The sequence below is a fragment of the Tenrec ecaudatus genome, chromosome 13 (assembly GCF_050624435.1).
Source record: "Tenrec ecaudatus isolate mTenEca1 chromosome 13, mTenEca1.hap1, whole genome shotgun sequence".
Classification (NCBI taxonomy): domain Eukaryota; kingdom Metazoa; phylum Chordata; class Mammalia; order Afrosoricida; family Tenrecidae; genus Tenrec; species Tenrec ecaudatus.
In genome coordinates, this window is record NC_134542.1 from 68347143 (window position 1) to 68368211 (window position 21069).

Below are 21069 nucleotides of genomic sequence, written 5' to 3' on the forward strand. Positions count from 1 at the left end.
CGTCCCATGGGCTTCTTTTCTGCAGAAAGCTTATCTAGAGCTATGGAAAGAGCGCTGATGTCCCAAGGGGCGTCTTTTGGGGAACAAGATTCGTGAAACCCCTACAGTCAGTGGAAGGAACAGGCGTATCTTGGTTTCTGGTCTCGAAAACTACCAGCATGAACGAAACGTGGACTTTGGCAACACCCTGGAAGTGAACAGGCATCAAACAATTACCATTTTTCAAAGCTTCAACATTGGGGATCTCACTTTTATCTGTCTGATGTTGAGAGGAAATAGCTGCAAATTCAATGTTTCCGATATTCAAAATCCCAGCCAAAATGCTGTACACGGAGTGCACTTCCTGAAAGGGAGAGCAAGAACATGTTGAAAGGTCATTGCCAATCAGATCAAGGAAGCACTAGCCCTCTTGTGGAAACCGCCAGTGGGCACCAAGGTCCGTTTTCCCTGTATTCTGTGCACACAGATACATTCGTCAACCTCTCTTGCAATGAGAGTGGCCCTGTAACTAAATTCTTACCAACGGTGCAGGGCGCTAGCACGTCTCCTCCATTCTTTCCTTGTCATTCTTGCTGGCTGGAATGTGCCGGCTGGCACTCTCAGAAACACAATGAGGAAGATGCCCTGGGCCCATGATGCACAGAGCTGCTTTGACCTCATCCATGTACCTTGGAATGGTTATGGAAGAAACTCACTGGTCTTCTTTGGTCATCAAGCCACGTTAACCTTGAACTCTAATTCCAAGCACCTACGGTCATAGAGTCAATCCCTGCTCATAGCAAACTTCTAGGATGGAGTAGACCTGCCCCTTTGGGTTTCCAAGGCTGTTGATCTTTACAGGAGCAGACAGACTTGTCTGCTCCTCTTTCCCCTACAGGGTGGCTGGGAGAGGTGAACTGCCATCAGGGCTCCTAACTTTAAAGCTAGCTCCCAAAACAAACATCCTTTCTCCAAAGCAAGAGAGACGTTTCCTTAACCTCTGGCTAGTCTGCAGCCAGTAACTGTGAGCCCGTTCCACCGCCTGGCGTGTGTCGGAGTAGAATTGTCCTCCATGGTGTTTTTACAGGCTGGGTTTTTAGAAGCAGATGGCCAGACCTTTCTTCTGAGGGACCTCTGGATGGATTCCATCGTCCTACCTTTGGTGGTTAGCAGGGCACATGAACTGTTGGCGGCACCCGCAGACTCCCTTTGCGATGTAGCTTTTATGACATTATTGGGAGCCCGCTCACTAGAACGGGTCAGCATGCAATGATGAGGGGTATGCAGTCACAAAGGAGATCAAGAAAGATTTTGAAAATTACCTAAGTCTTTTTTCAATGGTAAACATTGCCTATCCAGAGCTCTGGTGGTGGAAGGTTAGCAGGGTCACCAGCCCATCCTCGGGAGGAAATGCGGCTTGCTGCTCCCACCCAGGGAGCCCCTGAAATGGACAGGGCCTTTCTACTCTGTCCTACAGTTCGGTGGACTGTATGCGAATCAGTCTTGGTTTAGAGAACAATAATGAAGTACATTCATCTATATAATCATTTGCATTTTCTGCCGGCAAGATAATAAAGTAACTAGCCAAGATTGTCTGGCTTTTATACTTGTAGAGAGCAATATTTCCATTAAAATTATACTCAGACAGGGAGCTTGATTTAGTGCTATGCAGAGTAGCAAACTAATAGGAACTGTCATTGAGCCATTGATAAAGCGTTGCCCCCAAACTGCGCCTTCCTGTAAACATTACTCAGTAAGCCCCAAACACAGACCAGACTGTAACAGTGACACCTGCTGGATCCCTGATAAGGATACAAAGACAAATGAGGATTTCAAACCCAGCTTCCACTGCAGACGAAAACTGTTCTTCAAACTTCTAAATCAAAGGCAAGGTGTCATGTTTCCCGCATTAAGAATCATTGTTTTAATCACACAGCTTAAGAATGCCTATGGAGAACACCTTCCAAATGGGTTTTGGGGACTTGCCTGGGTTTAGCATGACAGCACCTCATTACTTTGATCTATATACAATGTGAAGCTGCTGAAGGCACCAAGTGAGTCCCCACCAGGGCAGAGCCCAGAGGCCAAAATAGCACTGATTTCTGAATTGGTCATTTCTTGATTTAATCCCCAATTTTTATTAGAAAATGTTTAAATAGACAGAAATATTGGAAAAGCAATAAATGCACCCTCTTTGTCACGTAGCCACCTTTTTTTCTCTATCACATACTTAAATGTGCTTGCACGTGTGCCTGCCTATGTATGCGTGTCTATGTGTAGATCATCTATTTCCACACATATGTACTCATGCTTTTCTTGCCCGGAGCCATCTGAAAGTAAGTTAAAGATATCCAACACCCCATCCCCTAACAATTCAGCACACATCTTGCAAAAATGAGGGCATTCACCTATGCAATCACAGTACTATTCCGCCCCCTCCCCCCTCCAAGAAAAAGAATTCGGTCCATATTTACATCTCTCCATCTTTCCAAAAGTGCCTTTTCTAGTTTTTGTTTCTCAAGACCTAAGAGAGGAAGGTCGTTCATACCTCTTCATTTTCTCCCTTTAGAGTGGAATTATTGCAAGAGTGGGAGAGATGCCTGAAGTGGATGGTCAAGAGTCTTTTTTGCTTTGCTATTAAATTCTGACTCCTGGTGATCCCCAAAGTGCCAGGAAGAACCATGCTCCACGGTTGTTGTGTTTAATAATGTACAGCCTTACATATACACACACATATATAAAACTTTATTGTCGTAGATGAAAATTGATGCAGCAAATTCAGTCCCCCTTTATTGAATTATCTACATATTGTTTGGTACCACTGGCTACAATCTTATCATGGGCCAACATTCTCAGGATTTCCATCCGTTTATTCCGTTTCCAAGGACCTGACTTCCCTTCCCCTCCTTGCCAGCTCATCTTGACTTTTGGGTAAATGTTGATCCTCCGGTCTCATACTCAACCCATTGATTGTTCAGGGGAGCACGGTACTCACCAGGGATACTGTTTAATTTATAAGCCTATCCATCATTTGGCTGAAAGACAGCCTAAAGAAATCGCTCCAATTCCAAAATCAAAGGGTCTCTTAAGGCAAGAGTCTTTAAGTTTCTCTAGACCAGTGGTCTCAACTTTCCTAATGCCGTGACCCTTTAGTACAGGTCCCCAAGTTGCAGTGACCCCCAACCATAACATTATTTTCGTTGCTACTTCATCACTGCCATTTTGCTACTGCTATGAATCGGGTGACCCCTGTGAAAGAGATCATTTGAACCCCAAAGGGGTCATGACCCACAAGTTGAGACGGCTGCTCTAGACTCTATCAGTCTAGCACATATATATGTGTGTGTATATATGTATATAATGTAGAAAAACTCAAATTTATATACATATAGTCTTGTTTTACATTGTTCTTCCAGATTATTTAAAAGTTTCTATTGGGTTCCTGGTCGGAACTGTTAGCAGTGTTAGTCAGGACAGTTGGTAGTCTTGGCCAGGCACCATCCCCTCTTTGGGCTTCAGAAGAGCCACCTGTATGTGGTTCATGTGGGCCGTTAGTCCCATGGATTAGATTCTTCCTTGAGCCTTCGGTTTCCTTTGTTCTCTTTTGCTCCATATAAGGTGAGACCAATAATTGTATCTTACAGTTCACAGCTTTTGAGCTCCCAGACGCTAGACATCAAATTGGCTTGTTGAACATTGGCTCTGTGGACTATGCTACGTTATGCTACGTTATGCTAAGTTGTCTCCTGACACTATGGTCCCAAGTCTTCTAAGCCAGTAAGCCAACCTGTGTGTTCTTTGGATATGTCTAGGAAGCCGCCATAAACCTGCCTTCTATGTGGCTTGTTTTATTTTTAGAAATATATGCATCCCTCAAAAATGTGAATATACAGAGAGCGGGGAAAATGGCGACTAGTTAAGACTCACCTGTCTGGAGCTCCTGCTGCCAGACCAGAATGTTGGGAGGGAAAAAGGGACCAGACTTAAATCTGGTGTTCCGGGATGTGAATGCAGGGTGCTGGCATGGAGAGAGGAGCCAGTGGAGGGGCCTGAGGGCTCTGTCTCAATCCCAGCTACGTGTACAACTGCCCCTCCCCCCAAAAGAATTTACTTTAGAGGGCAGCACTGAAGTTGCAGCTCAGGGAGAGGGACATGTCTGATCAGAGCACACGGGAGCAAATGAATGGGGAGGAAGAGAGAGTGTGAATGGGGAGGAAGAGAGAGTGAAGCACATCCTGGCCCACCAGGCCTGGAGGACAATTTCCCCGCTCTGAACAGCCAATGCACAGAGTGGACCATATGTCTGATCCCACTATGAGACACAACGTCCCTTGCTGACCCATGGCCCTATGGGGGACAACACTGGATACACTAAAGGCATGCAGCAGAGCACGAGGGGGAGGGGAGAGCAGGGAGCTCCCGAGGGAGTGCAAAGGATAGGCTTTGGGGTCAAAGCATGGCACCCCATCAGACTCGACTGGAGGATATGCCTAGAGGTCAACAATCAAAAATCAACCTTGATCTATTTGCAGGTTTTTCTTTCTTTTTTAAATTTAAATTTTTTATTTTCTTTTAAAAATTAATTTATTCTTTTCTGGGTCATTGGTTTTCTTTCTTGTTGTGATTGTTGTGTTCTCTTTTGTTGCTTTGTCTTGCTATGCCTTGTTTGTGGTGCATATTATTATCTCTGCAGATCTATCTAGGTAAGATAGGCTGGATGAGAAAACAATGGGACCGATGGTGCCTGGGGGAGGTGCCTGGAGGAGAGGAGGAGGTGGGAGAAAGGAGGGGGTGTTGACCAACCCAGGGACAAGGGAGCAACAAGTGATCCAAAATTAGTGGCAAGGAGGGTGTGAGAGGCCTGATAGGGATTCACCAGGGCAATGAAACCAAGAGAAATTACTGAAACTCAAATGAAGGCTGAGCATGATAGTGGGACAAGAGGAAAGTAAAAGGAAATAGAGGAAAGAACTAGGGGGCAAAGAGTATTTATAGAGGTCTGAATACAGGCATGTACATATGTAAATATATTTATATAGGATGGTGGAGAAATAGATCTACGTGCATATATTTATAGGTTTAGTATTAAGGCAGCAGACAGATATTGGACCTCCACTCAAGTACTTACTCAATGCAAGAACACTTTGTTCTATTAAATTAGCATTCCATGATGCACACCTTCCTGACACGACGCTGAAGACAAATGTGTGCATAAAAAAATGTGGTGAAGAAAGCTGATGGTGCCCGGCTATCAAAAGATATAGTGTCTGTGGTCTTAAAGGTTTGAAGGTAAACAAGCAGCTATCTAGCTCAGAAGCAACGAAGTCCACATGGAAGAAGCACACCAGCCTGTGTGACCATGAGGTGTTGAAGGGATCAGGTATTAGGCATCAAAGAACAAAAAAATCACATCATTGTAAATGAGGGTGAGTGCAGAGTGGAGACCCAAAGCCCATCTGTAGGTAACTGGACATCCCCTTACAGAAGGGTCGCGGGGAGTAGATGAGCCAGTCAGAGTCCAGGGTAGCAACGATGAAACACACAACTTTCCCCTAGTTCCTAAATGCTTCCTCCCCCCACTATCATGATCCTAATTCTACCTTACAAATCTGGCTAGACCAGAGGATGTACATTGGTACCGATAGGAACTGGAAACACAGGGAATCCAGGACAGATGATTCCTTCAGGCCCAGTAGTAAGAGTGGTGATACCTGGAGGGTGGAGTGAAGGTGGGGTAGAAAAGGGGAACCAATTACAGGTTCTATATATAACCTCCTCCCTGGGGGATGGACAACAGAAAAGTGGGTAAAGGGAGACGTTGGACAGTGTAAGATGTGACAAAATAATAATAAATTAGCAAGGCTTCATGAGGGAGTGGGGAGCAAGGAGGGAGGGGGAAATGAGGAGCTGATACCAAGGGCTCAAGTAGAAAGAAAATGTTTTGAAAATGATGATGGCAGCAAATGTACAGATGTGCTTGACACAATGTATGTATGGACTGTGAGAAGAATTGTAAAAGCCCCCAATAAAATGATTTTTTTAATGTGACTATATACATGAGGGGGTACCCATCCCCCCAAATGGGAAAAGACACCTCTGAGAGGAGCTGCCATAGCACGCAATTTTCCCACGAGGTGCACACTGAGCAACTTGCACTTAGTGGCTTCTCCTGGGAAGGTTCTCTCTGGTCACAGTGAATTTTTTTTTTGTAAAAGTGGTAGTTCGCACGAACCTCATTTTTTGTGATGGCCAATTTAAGAGAACAGCATGAGGCTGTGAAATTTTGTTTTCTGCTTGGGAAAAATGGTGCAAAAACTGTTGTGATGTTGAACACAGCTTACAAGGACAATGCTGTGGGGAAAACTCAAGTGTATGAGTGGTTTTCTTGCTTCAAAAAATGATGAAATGTCGATTGATGACAAATCTCATTCGGGACATCCATAAACTTTCTGAATGGACAAAAATGTTGACAAAATCTATGCACTTGTGCTTGAAAACCGATAATGGGCCACTGAAGAGATGGGGAAGTGATCTGGGCGATCATGGAGCTCGGTTCAGGGAATTTTAATGGAAGATTTGGGGATGAGAAGGGTCACTGCCAAAGCCGTGCCGCCACAATGCACCTGCTCACGCAGCCACCTCGGTGCTCCAGTTAGGGCCGAAACAGCATGCCTGTCTTGCCCCATGCACCTAACTCACCTGACTTTGCTCTGTGAGACTTCTTTTTGCTTCCACGAGTGAAGAGGTACATGAAAGGACAGCGATTTGATGACGCAAAAGAGGTGGAGAAAAAAAAACCAAAAAACGAGGGAGGTGCTGTCAGCCATCCAAACAGATGAATTTGAAAAATAGTTTCAAGAATGGAATCGCAGATTTGACAACTGTATTAAGTGTAATGGAAAGTACTTTGAAGGTGATAAGGTTGTTTTGTAAAAATATCTAAGTACATAGCTTTGGAAAAAATTCCAATTTTTTGGTATCCCCTTATATGCTACAGTGACTCCTATATATGTATGTGCCTTTACTCAGATATGCCCTTGTGTACACAGCTCTGCACCCAACACTACCTGCATAACCACACAGATGGATTTGACTGCTTACTGTTATAGTATTTACCAAGATTCCCGCTTTTCCCGTGTATTTTTTCGTGTTGTCTTGGTCAAGTCGCACTGGCTTCACCCATACCTGGGACCGCCTTTCCCATCGCCAAAATGCCCAGTGCTCACTATCTAGAACGTTAATCTTCCCCCTCCCTCCCATGCTGCTAACTGCAGAAGAGCTTTGCATTGTCTGTCTATACCTATTCTTGACTTTTTATAATAGTGAGACCACATAATAATATTTGTCTTTTTGTGATTGACTTATTTTATTCAGGATAATGTCCTCCAAATTCATCCATATCATAAGATGCTTCACAGGCTCATTATTTTTTATAGTTCTGTAGTATTCCATTGTATATATACATCACAATGTGTTTATTCATCCATCCGTTGATGGGCACTTAGTTTGTTTCCCTTTTGGTGCCATTGCAGGTAATTCTGTCGTGAACACAGGTGTGCATATGTCTATTCAGGTGGCTGCACTTATTATCTTGGATTATTATCCTAGGATTTATAGCTAGGAATGGGAATGCTAGATCATAAAACATTCTATTCTTAGGTTTGTTTGTTTTTTTAAAGAAAACTCCATACTGTTTTCTGTAGTGGTTGTACCATTTCACAATTACACAATGTATTAGCATTCCTGTTCCCTCACAACCTCACTAATATTTATTGTTTTTCTTCTGTTTTTAATCACTACAATTTGAGAGGGGTGAGATAATATCTCATTGTGATTCTAATGTGCACCTTTCTACTGTCTAGTGGGTTACACGTTAGGCTGCTAACCACAAGATCAGCAGCTCAAAACCACCAACCGTTCCACAGGAGAAAGGTGAGGCTTTGTATTCCTGAGAAGGTTTAGCCTCAGAAGGGCAGAGAGGCAGTTCTACTCTGCCTGAAAGGGCTGCTGTGAGTTGGCATTGACTCCAGGGCTGTGGGTTTGTTGTTTTGGGGGTTGGGGGGTTGGTATTAATATCAGATGATCATGAGCATCTCTTAATGCATTCGTTGGCCATGATAATGCCCTCTTTGGTGAAGTGCCTGTTCTGATTCTTTGACTATTTTAAATTGGATTGTGTGTCATCTGGTGGCAAAGTTGTTGATATTTTCTGTGTCTTAGAGAATAGACCCTGATGAAATATATGGTTGGCAAAGATTCCCCCTCTGCCCCCCGCCTGTAGGTTCTCTACTCTATTAGTAAAGTTGTTTGCCAAGTATAAGTACTTAATTTTTAGGAGGTCCAAATTAGTAAACAACAACAACATTGAAATAATACAAAGCGGCTTCCTTTGATTGTTTAGGCAGTTTCTTTCTCTGTATCTAAGGTGACCCTGCCAGTCCCTGGGAAGAAAGAGGATGCTGTTGGGGGAGATGCTTCCCTAGCCTCTGTTGGGAGCCCCAGGGCACTGCCAGCAGAGTGTAGCCAGTGCTCAGGACTGACCCTAACCAAATTCGAGCCCAACTCCACTGGGCCAGCATCACCCACCCCAAGCATCTGGGACCACTGCTGTGGGTAGTTCTGCCCCAATTTCCTGGTTCCCTCCTAGCTCTGTGGGCACCTGACTCACTGGGGCTCTTGCCTGCCTTCCTGCACATTCCCTCTTTACCTCCAGTTCAGGTTCGACTCATCTTGCTGCACTCTGGGGTTTTCTACACAGTATCTCTGCTTCCTGTTGGAAACTCTGTGAAGTTGCCTTTCTGCCTATCTCACCTGGAAACACTGCTCACTTGGTCTCAAAGTCACCATGGCACACTGAGTCACACTGTGTACAAATCAGTTTCTAAACCACCTTGTTGAATGCTTCATTCAATCTCCCCTTCCCTTAGGTGTTCAACGAGACCCTTGACTGTTTGGTTTGTTGTCCTGGGTTCCCAGCGTGCTATCTGAGTCTGCTTCTCTTGGTTTTGTGGCTTCTCTGCTGTTGGAGATGGCATGGCTGGCATGGCTTTTGCCACAAAGCCACATCTTGAGTTAATTCCTCTACATCTGTTATTTCTACAGTTAGTGATCTCAAAAGATTATCTAAGCTTTCAATACATGCAGGGGGAAATATTCCTCTAAAACACACACACACACACACACACACTTCATGTATGACAGCAAAAGCATACAGCCTTCAAAAGTAAGGCTGCTATTCATTTTCCACTAGGACCGCCATTCTCAAAGGAGATAAATGAGTCAAATACAACATCCTTGACACCAGAATCTGGCCCTGTTGCTTCTCTGGCGACATTCTCACCAGCACTCTGCTCAGACAGCTGAAGTAGAAAACTACCTTATGGCTTTGAGTGAGAACTTGAGGCCTGAAGATTCATGAATCATGAAAATGAAGGGCAAGATGGTTGCTCTTTGGTTCCGGGAGAAGCAGGAAGCAGGCATCTTGATGCTCAGCTCATTAATGAGGGTGCTCCTAGGCTATGTTTCTAGGCTCTTCCATGCTCTCAACTCCTTTAACCTCATCCTTGGGTTAATTAGCTCTTCCATCTCTCCTTGGAACCTATATCTTCCCCTATGTTCAAGTCAAGGCTCCATCTGTACACAATATTATTATGTCCACATAAACATTACATCCTCAATACTTCTTGATAAAATCTCTCTTCTTCTCTCTTCATAGACATCCTAGAAACGCTCATTCCACCTTTACTACCATGCTCATTGTCTCTTGCCTCATCTCCAGCTATGGTGCGCCTAGGAGTTCTGGTTTTCCTACAGAACTTTGCTCTCCTTCTATTTCTCTGTTTTCCACCAGTTACCAATGTTCTTTATGATACAAAGGAATGAACCTCATTTACATAAGCCATAGGACCAAGAAGATGAACTCCTCCTCCAGATGGGTTTCCCACCGTGTGGTGATGGTTAGGATGCAAATTTTTTTCCCACCAATTAGCAAAAGTGCGGCAGGAGGAGCAAGTCTCAATCAAAGTCCCACCATAAAATGCTGGACTTTGCTGGATTTTGCCCCGCTCAGAACAGCCAGTACACAGAGAGGACCATATGGCCGGAACCACTAGGAGACACAACATCCTGCATTGACCCAGAGCCCTACAGGGGACAACACTGGAGACACAGTCTGACCCCAGAACACCGAGGCAAAACACTAAGGGCGTGCAACAGAACAGCAAGGGGAGCAGAATAAGGAAGTCCTGAGGCAATATCAAAATAGACTTTGGGGCCAGGGCATGGCACCCCATCAGGTTAGACCAGAAAACACTCCTAAAGGTCAACAAACAGACCTTGAAATATTTACAGGCTTTTCGTTCTTTATTTTTTTTATTTCGTGTGTCACTGGCTTTTTTGTTGTTGCTGCTGTCGTTGTTTTGTTTTTGTGTCACTTTGTTTGGTGCTGTCTTGTTTTTGTGTGCATATTATTGTCTCTGTAGGTCTATCTAGATAAGGTAGGCTGGATAAACAATGTGGAGAAGAAAACAAGGAGACCGATGGGTCTGGGGGGACATGGGAGAGTGGGAGGTGAGGGAAAGGAAGTGGTGTTAACCAACCCAGGGACAAGGGAACAATGAGTGATTCAAAACCAGTGGCAAGGAGGGTGTGGGAAGCCTGGTAGGGCTTGATCAAGGGCGATGTAACCGAAAGGAATTGCTGAAACCAAATGAAGGCTGAGCATGATAGTGGAACAAGAGGAAAATAATAGGAAATAGAAGAAAGAACTAGGAGGCAAAGGGCATATATAGAGGCCTAAATACAGGCATGTACATATGTAAATATATTTATTTGTGATGATGTGGAAATAGATCTATGTGCATATATTCATAGGTTTAGTATTAAGTTAGCAGACAGACATTGGACCTCCACTCAAGTACTTCTTCAATACAAGAAAACTTTGTTCTATTGAACTGGTATTCCATGATGCTCACCTTCCCAACACGATTGCTGAAGACAAATGTGTGCATAAGCAAGTGTGGTGAAGAAAGCTGATGGAGAAAGGTTTGCAGGTAAACAAGCAGCCAACTCGCTCAGAAGCAATGAAGTCCACATGGAAGAAGCACACCAGCCTGTGTGACCACGACGTGTTGAAGGGATCAAGTAGCAGACATCAAAGTATAAAAAATCATCATTGTGTGCTCACCTTCCCCATACAAATGCTGAAGACAAATGTTTACATAAGCAAGTGTGGAGAATAAGGCTGATGGTACCTGGCTATCAAGAGATATAGCATCTGGGGTCTTAAAGGCTTGAAGTAAACAAGCGGCCATCTAGTCCAGAAGCAACAAAGCCCACATGGAAGAAGCATACCTGCCTGTGTGATCACGAGGTGTTGAAGGGATCAGGTATCAAGCACCAAAGAACAAAAAAAAATCATATCATCGTGAATGAGGGGTAGTGTAGGGTGGGGAACCCAAGGCCCATCTGTGGCAACTGGACATCCTCTTACAGAAGGGTCTCAGGGAGGAGACGAGCCAACCAGGGTGCAGTGCAGTATCTATGAGACACCTAACTTTCCTCTAGTTCTTAAATGCTTCCTCCCACCCCACCCCGCACTATCATGATCTCAATTCTACTTTACAAACCTGGCTAGACCAGTGGGTGCACAGTGGTGCAGCTAGGAACTGGAAACACAGGGAATCCAGGACAGATAAACCCCTCAGAACCAGTGGTGAGAGTGACGATAATAGGAGGGTGGAGGGAAGGTGGGGTAGAAAGGGGGAACTGATTACAAGGATCTACATGTAACCTCCTCCATGGGGGATGGACCATAGAAAAGTGGGTGAAGGGAGATGTCAGCAAGGGAGACGTCGGGCAGGGTAAGATATGACAAAATAATAATAATGTATAAATTATCAAGGGTTCATGAGGGAGGGGGGAACAGGGAGGGAGGGGGAAAATGAGGACCTAATGCCAAGGGCTCAAGTGGAAATCAAATGTTTTGAGAATGATGATGGCAACAAATGTACAAATGTGCTTGACACAATGGATAGATATATGGATTGTGATAAGAGTTGTAGGAGCTCCCAATAAAATGATTTAAATTTTTTTTAAAAACATCTGAGCTTTGGCTTCCCTTTTTGCCAGGAGGCCTTTCTTTCACTGATGTCAGTGTTCTTTCTCATCAGGAGAAAGGGCCTTGCTCTGCTCCCTTAGCTTCGTCCTGGTGGAAGGAAACCACCCTGGCTCATTTCTTACCCCTCCCGCAAGGGTGACGTTCTCTCCCAGACTTTCTTTAACGTGCATATCTTTTAAATGTCTTCTGTAATTTTTCATCATTCCTACTCTAAGCACTGCATTGGGTTCAATGGAAGGGCCTTCTTTCTTATAAGCTCTGTCCCTGTGGCGGGAATTCACATTTGGCATCTTAAAAATCAATGGCACGTTATATTGCCTGTCATTAAAGTACTAAAGATCTTCAAGATTCACAATTTACATTTTAACAGATAATCCTCCAGTTTCCTCTGGCTGGGCTCTCTCAGTTCAAAATCTACTTCAATAAAAGGGGGAAATAGTTTGCCCTAATCTCAAAGGTGTCTCCCTAACCTCTTTATCTAGGCATCTGCAAAGAACATCCAATTCTGACCATTGCATTGAATCTGTAAGCCAAAAAGTGTTAAGGTACTATTAAATATAAACATGCAAAACTAAATCCATTGAACTGCCACAATTCCCATATCAACATGACAGGCACAATATTGAAGGAGATATTTGGGCATAAAAAAATTAGGCCCAACTGGAAACAAAGGAAGCCAGAGTGGATGATCCCCTCAGGACCAGTGGTGTGAGTGGCGATACTGGGAGGGAATAGGGAGGGTGGATTGGAAAGGAGGGAACCTATTTCAAGGATCTGCATGTGACCTCCTCCCTGGGGGACATACAACAGAAATGTGGGGGGAGGGAGACATGGGACAGAGCAAGATATGACAAAATAATAATTTATAAATTATTTAGGGTTCATGAGGGAGGGAGGATGGGGGGAGGAAGGGCAAAAATGAGGACCTGATGCCAGGGGCTTGGGTGGAGAGCAAATGTTTTGAGAATGATGAGGGCAACGGATGTACAAATGTGCTTTACACAATTGATGTATGTATGGATTGCGATGAGAGGTGTATGAGTACCTAATAAAATAATTTTTAAAAATTAGGCTCTGAAAACACTGTGCTTCGTACCAGGATTTCAGGGATAATTCCCTCAGCCCCCCACAAGAAGCAAATCAGGGTTACAGAGCTACTCCTCCCACCAAAGAGTCTTTACAATACACCTGTCAAAGGTTCTTCCAGATAGCTTTGACTTATCATTCAGATTTACTATTCACGCCATGAGTACCAACGTCCTCCTCATGATGCTCTGTGCGGACCCGTGTAGGGAGCTGGTGATATTCCAAAAGGACAAGGACCATCATTTTGATGGAATTGACCAGTTCATTCAATCAAGTTCTGTCTAGAAATGCCTGACACACACACACACACACACACACACAACTTAGGAAAGAATGAAGTGCTTGTTTCCAAATGGATCCACTGCCATCTCCACCATGCATTGACTCCTCAGATGCAGCGTCTTTGATAAAAATATAGTAGAGAGACGTTCAGGCAAATTACTTTGAGCCTAGAAGCGCGAAGAGAACTGCTGTATTAATTCAGTAAGCAGGTTGTTTATAGACATATAACAATAGAATTGAGGGTCAGCAAAAGAATTCCAATGCCCACTTTCCCTTTCCAAGGCTGCTCACAACCAAAACCAAACCACTGTCCTCAGGTCAATTCTGATTCATGGTGACCCTACAAGGCAGGCTAGAACTGCCCCTGTGGGTTCCAAGACTGAGACTGTCGTAGGGAGTAGAAAGCCTCATCTTTCTCCCACAAGGTCGCAAGGTGACATAAATCGGTTTATTTGCAATGTGAATCCATAGGGAGCAGGGAGGGGGGAGGTATATTACTCATATAACACTCCACATTAAGCACAAATTAAGACCGTTAACTATCTTTTACATTTCTTTCTTTATATATGCATTCGTGTATTTATTTCTACTGTACCCCCCCCCACCCCCCGAGGTTAGGGATGGCTTGCTTCAAGGATATAGAATGGGGATTCAAAAAATCCATGGAAAGGCAGTGGGTGGGAGGTTAAAAGGGAGCTGACGTCAAGGAGTTCAAGAAGGAAAAGACTGGGAACGGATGGCGGTGGCAAAGGCACAGCGATGCGATGGAACTGTGGAACGACATGATATCGGTATCAGCTCCCAACAAAATCGTTTTGATAAATAAATAAATACAACAAAGCGAAATGCACACAAAGTGCAACGCGTTTTCTGAAAGGAACACATACATATTACAAGCATAAAAACGTCATGGAAAACACGGAGCTAAAAGATCATGGAATCTTTCCATTAACTTGTTGCAGCCACCTCCTATATTTAGTTTCTTCTGTTTTTAGTTTGTAATCCTAAAACACATGACATCTGCTTCATTACTTTCCTATTCCTAGAAAGGAACCGTCACCGTATTTTTAAACAAACAACGCACGGTATGTTTATAAAAATACTTCCTGGGTAAACATATGTGGGGGAGATGCCAGCCCCCCCCCCCACTATTCGCAGGTTCATTATGCACAATTGTACGGTTGCGATATATAAAGATGATAGTAAAGTCATCGAGAGCATGAGAGAGAGAAGAGAGAGCATGTTGCCTCTGTGACACTATTCCATCTTAAACGTAATGCAGAAGGGGGAAATGTGAGTACTCGCCCGGAGGGAACAGGAACTGGGACTTAGTCCCTGACTGGTACGGAGGGACTCTGGAAGGCCAGTGTTCCGCGATAGGGAAGCCGCCACTCTGGTAGCTGGAGATGTGGTTGAAGTACATTTTCCTGTGGTCATCTATCTTTTCCACAGTTTGTCCCCTAAAGCTGTGCTGCCTTGAGGTGAACATGCTACCATGAAGTGTGTCTGACTCTATTATTTCAATCTCTCATGCTCTCGATGACTTTACTATCATCTTTATATATCTCAACCATACAATTGCGCCTAACGAACCCGCCATTAGTAGTGAGGGGCTGGTATTTACCCCCACAAACATAGAACCCATATGTTACTTGCATAAAAATATAGCACATCACTTCTCTTACAGCTAGGATCCCTCTCTTCCATAGCCGATAGCACATCTTTGTCCTAGAGGGACGCAAAATAGTCTTTACCCCATGGATTGACTTCTCTGTTGTGTGTGTGTCCTTTCAAGTTAACATCTTCCAAACATGTTAGCAAGATCCTGGTTCCCTAAGATGACTCGACTGCCAGCTCCACCATGCTTAGAGTCTTGTGGTGATGTGTCTTTGATAGAAACCAACTCTATAATTAATAACTATGAAGGTCCTCTAACAAAACCAGAGCCTGTTTAATTGCTCTCCTATAAGAAGCAAAGGGAATATAATTCTATTTTTATCTGTCCTTTGGGATTTTCCACTGTCTGTCAGTTTAAAGTCTGTGGGAGGCTGACAAAAAAATTAACCGCTGGCTGGAAAAAAGAAAGGTATTATTATGACTGAAATCAACCAGGCCTGGGAAGTAAGGGCTGGCCAAGCTCGTTGGATTACAGACACAATCCCTTATCAAGAATGCTGTCCGCGGGTCCCTGGAATGTCTCATAATCCAATCCCTCGAGATTTTACACTCTCACCTACCTCCTAATCATTCACCTCCTTTGTTGAAAAAGCAGAAGAATCCATATATTTTGCAACATTGATGGCACGAAGCCCAGAAGCTAGGACATAAAGGTATCGTCACAGAGTAATATTAGAGCTGAGGGTTATAAATATTTTCTGTCACCCATCACATATATTTAAGAGACAGCCTGTCTCTTGTGTGATAATAGGAGGACAGAACTCAGGGCTGTAGGTAATAATGCGCGACTGTGCGGCATGGAGATGGAAGTGGCTGCGCGGACGCTGGCAGGGCTTTAACGAACTTGTCTTGGTGGACAATGTGCTACTTACATAAGGATATTTCTATGGCTTGGGTGTAACCTACATACCCCTGTACTCCTATCACACAGTTCACTTAAGTGATTGGATCCACCCCAGCTCAGCAAAGAGCACTGTTGTTTGGGGTCTCTTATGACTGCTGCAGGGAATTGGTGACAGGGGGAACCATGCATGGAGACATGGTTCTTCCAACAGCGTTTCTCTTATTTAAAGCCCACTTGGGAACCTCGTGAAAATGCAGATTCTGATTGCGTCTTTCTTGGCTGGGCCTGTGAGCCTGCATTTCCACCGCTCTCAGGTGGAGGAGATTGTCCCGGGCCCTGGGACAATACCGTGGCTAGCATCTGAGAGCTGAGATTCTGAGCACTAGTTTTATGGACGCCCGCGGTGTACAGTGAGAACTGTACATCCGTGTTGAGTCTCTACATAGATTCAGCCGCTGCGGAGTTTTTTCTGACCACTGCAGGAGCCCCAGTGGTCCAGTGATGATAAGTTGGGCTGCTAATTGCAAGAACTGCTAACTGCAGTGCGAAACCACCAACCGCTCCTTGGGGAAAAGACAGGGTTTTCTACTCCAGTGAAGAGTTACAGTCTTGTAAATTCACAGGGACAGGTCTACCTTGTCCTATAGGGTTGCTATGAGTTTGCATCAGCTTGGTTGGCAGTGAGTTTGGATTCTTTGGACTGGCAGTGTGAAAAGTTTTGCCCTCAGTTGGTGTGTGCTTGGAAATGGGTTACTCCCACTACCAGGCTAGTGAGGGGCAGTCTAGACCTAACAGGCTTGCCTGGGTGTGTCTTTGATAGACTTGGGGTACTGGGTCTGAGGAGTCACGAGTCATACCATGTCTACATTGGTTGGAGGGCCCTGAACCAATCTTCTAAGGTTTCCTTCTATTTCCCCCCTACCCCCCCAAACATTCTATCAGGAGCTAATCCAGACAATATACCATTCCATAGTTAAATTGTAAACTCTTCCATCTGTAGTAGTATGGTTCCTAATCATTGTCCTGTCCCCGCTTCTCCAGTGAAGCCTACAACTAACTGTGATGAATTGATCTGTGACCAGTCAGGGTTTGGTGCTGGCCTCCTTTGTTCTCCACGTCATCTAAGTAGCCGAGGTACTGTGAGTCCGTGGATACCATATGGCCTTGAGCTGAATGGGCTCCCTTAGCTGGATGATACGCCTTTGTCCTGCCTAACACTTAATAAATGTGTCTCCACAGATCAGATTTGAATGATGTTGGGGGGGGTGTCTTGTCTCTCCTGGCAGAGGACTCATGACAAGCAAGGCATTCGAAAAGCAAGTGCCCCCCGCCCCTCCAAACTAGAACATCCCTGACACCACTCACAGTCATCCTAAGAACGTGAACACCTTTTCTTCTCGACAGTTCCTTACCTTGTCAGTGAACCCTATAATCCGGAAGCAATGCTGAATGGCCTCAAATTGTCTTCGATTAGAATCCTTAGAAATGATGTCGTGTATCACCTTTCCTGTTCCATCGGCTATATACCTAAGTGAATTAGACAATGACCAGATCGTCAACACTGGCTTGGAAAGTGATACCGCAAGTGTTTGAGCTACTCTTTACCGGGGCAATTTGCCCGCTAGTCTCATGAGACCCCAAACCAGTGTGTGTGTGTGTGTGTGTGTGTGTGTGTGTGTGTGTGTGTGTGTGTGTGTGTGAGAGAGAGAGAGAGAGAGAGAGAGAGAGAGAGAGAGAGAGAGTAAAACTGGCTTTCCAACCAGCTCCCCAAGGTACTGCTGGGTGGGCTCAACCTAGCCTTTTGGTTAGCAGCCAAGCACTGAACTGTTTGCAAGTCTGAGCACAATGGCTGCAGTTGGGGTTTTTGAGTTTTTCAGAGAAAATATAAACGGTGGAATGGAGTTCCTGCTGCCTCTTCCTGGGCATTTCTGTCGGCCGAAGGGCTTTCGCTTCAGTGAAAGATGGAACTTTCTACTCCCGTGAGCAGTGAGTCTCAGAAACTCACGGGGAGTGCGACCCTGTCCTGGAGGGCCGCTCCGAGTCGGCAGGGACTCGGTGGCAGTGAGTTGGTTTGGGTGTAGGGCTTCCTTTTAGGAAAAGCATTTCTCTCCATGGCTCATCTCCTCCGCTATCAGCTGCCGACTGATGCCGACCCTCATGCATGATGAACAACGGAAACGCTGACACTTACCTAGGTTTTTCCTCAGGAAGTCCAAAATCAGAAAGTTTCTTTTGGTGATAAAGACCAGCATAGATATAGTAAAATATGTGAAAATTTTTCTCTCCCCTGTGGGGGGACAAAAGCAAAAACAAGGAAGGACATTATTCCGAATCTATGCTAGGATTCTCTGCTTCGAGTAAGTTCTACCATTTCCTTCCTGGGTGACGTACTAGTCTGCAGCCAGTCTGCATTGTCAGACAGTTGCCTGGGTGACACCCCAGTTCTCTCATGGGAAGTGTGGCATGCGCAGCACGGTGACTGCCGTACTGCTGATGATTGAGAGCATTCATTTGAAGCACAGGGCGCTTTGGAGACTGAAATGTTGACAGGTGATCACTCAGGTGACGCAGGTTCTGAGAGCTCCGTCCCAGACTGTGCCCGATGTGCCTGTGCCCTGGAGCTTCGTGGGGAGCCAGGGGAGCCTCAGAGATGGTGAAGTCTGACTTAGGGAGATCACCCAAACTCTCCATTTCCCTGAAGCCACAGAGAGAGGAAGTAAATGGCTCACCAGTCACAGAGCCGATAAAAGAAGAGGCTCTGTCCCACAATCCAGGTCTCCATGATGGAAAAGGGGTGTTCTTTCAAACACCATCCCAAGCAGATGTGCCCAGAAGGGGGCAGGGTCAGAAAGACACAGGGACAGGATGGGTAACTTCCAAAAGTCCCAACGTCTCCTCACTCAGTGCCCTCGATCTGTTTTACCCCACCAGGGCTGTCATCTTGAAGGCAATCTTTATTAGGAAAGCTAATAAGAATTATGATTTAGTGTCTAGGTCCAAGGTGCTCTGGTAGCATAGTGGCTACGTATTGGACTGTTAACTGCAAGGCCAGCAGTTTGAAACCACCAGCCACTCTTTGGGAGCTGGCTGAGACTTTCTACTCCCATAAACAGTTAAGTTTAGAAAGTCACAAGGGCCAACCCCACTCTGTCCTATGGAGTCACTATGAGTTGGAATAGACTCAATGGCAGTGAGTTTGGTTTTCAAGTTTGGGGAGCTCTGTACGAGGGGGAGTCAAATAGTATCGTTATAAAATCATAGAAATCTTTATTATTTTTTTTTAAATCCCAACAGCGGAAGCTATTATTTCTCCAGACAGCCTCCATCCGGATCTATGCAATGCTGAGAATAAGGCTTTCCATCTTCTTAACCTTTTCCAGAGGTTCCTGAGCCCTTGAATTTACACCACTTCAAAAGGGCAGTTGCCACAGCCTCCGAGGACTCGAATAGTGCGCGCCTGAATTGTTCTTTGAGTTTGCAAGCCAAAAAGATGTCTGAAGGGGCAAAATCAGGGCTGGAGAGGGCCAGGGGTGAGGCCTTCCGAAGAAATTCTCTTAGAATGGCCCTTGCCACCCACAACAAACGAGCCTGTGCAGGGCTGTGATGCGGGAAAATTCCTTGGCACCATTTCCTTCATCTTTTTCTCACCAGTGCAGTTTTCGATTGTCTTTAAAAAAAAAAAAAAAAAAAGGTTTCCCATGACTTTCCAGCGTTCTTCCGGAAAATCTATTGATTACCCTTTGGGAGATAAAAAATACTCACCGTAATCTTTGGAGCTGACCTCTCCGACTTGACTTTGATTGACTTAGCAGATCCCCTGCCAGCCACTGTCTCTGACTGAGCCTTTCTTCATTGATGACACTCTAGTGAGAGCACGGCGGGTGCAGTGCTGAGAGAATTTGAAGTTCAAACACTGTCTCCACTAAACCCGTGCCTGTACGCGCTGGAGCCCCCGTCGCACTTGTTGATTTAGCCGCATACGCTCTTCCAGAACCCATGAAAGCAGCGTTTCATTCCATTCTCATAGCAACCCGATGTGGTCCGCATTCTACGTCCATTTGGCATAGGAGGTGGCCGAGGGACCCGGATATGCTATTAGTGGCCAGTGCCACTCCTTCCGAGACTGAAACACAGAGGACGAGTTTCATCCTGCCAGAGGTAGCTCCCTAAGCTTTAAAAGCAGCTCCATTTGGGATAAAGAAGCAAGGAACCACATAAAAATCCATTAAGAAGCCACAAACCCACGCCCCGAATGTCGATTCCCTTGGTTTGCAGCCTCATGAGAGCTCCTAGTGAAACGCCAAGAAGTCAAATGTAAACCCACTGCCATTGAGTCTATTCTGACTCATACTGACCTTCTATGGGATTCCCAAGGCTGTAAAGCTTTATAAGAGCAGACAGCCTCACCTTGCTGAGGAGGAGCTGGTGAGTTTGAACAACTGACCTTGTGGTTAGCAGCCGAGTGCCTAGCCCACAGTGTCACCAAGGCTCCATTGAGAAGCCATAGCGAAGCTTAAGTAACTTTTTTTTAAGTAACTCTTATTCTATTTGTTACTATTGATGTTCATTTGCCAGTGTTCATTTGTTTAATTTTTATGACATCTCTTTTATGAAGAAATAGCAAATGCATGACAGAGGAAGATGCTTGTGTTTTCTGAAACGTTAACAACTCCTATTGATTCTACTTATACATTATCTCTCAGATTTCTCAGCTTTTCTCCATCTCCACTGCTACAGCCATAGACTCAGCCAGCAGTCTCCTTGTGGGATTTGCAACAAGCTCTTAACTGTCTCAGCACAGTTAGTAATTCCTCTCCCAATCTCTTCCAACCCATCCTCCCTAGGAAATTGGTGACCATTTCCAAAGACAATTTGGATTTTATGACTCCGTTGTTTCATCGTCTTAACCAGTTTCCTAATACTCTAGAATACGGTTTGACATCCTGAGTCTGATCCCTGCATGATCTGATCTCAGCCTCCTCCGCCTTGTTTTGAACTCATTGGCTCAAGCCTCGTCATTCTCAGGTCTCAGATTAAATGTCAGACACCAAGAGCCTTTTTTCCTGCATTAGGCCAGGTGCCC

General features: G+C 44.9%; 1 protein-coding gene across 1 annotated transcript in view; it reads right to left on the bottom strand.

The window, feature by feature from the left end:
- Positions 1–21069, bottom strand: part of MYO3B (myosin IIIB) — a 504101-nt gene that overhangs the window by 262721 nt on the left and 220311 nt on the right. The window contains exons 16-18 of the mRNA XM_075529130.1: positions 18178–18273; positions 17399–17513; positions 217–343 (exon numbers count right to left, since the gene is read on the bottom strand). Of these exons, the coding sequence (XP_075385245.1) occupies positions 217–343; positions 17399–17513; positions 18178–18273 (338 nt within the window). The remainder of the gene's footprint in view (positions 1–216; positions 344–17398; positions 17514–18177; positions 18274–21069) is intronic.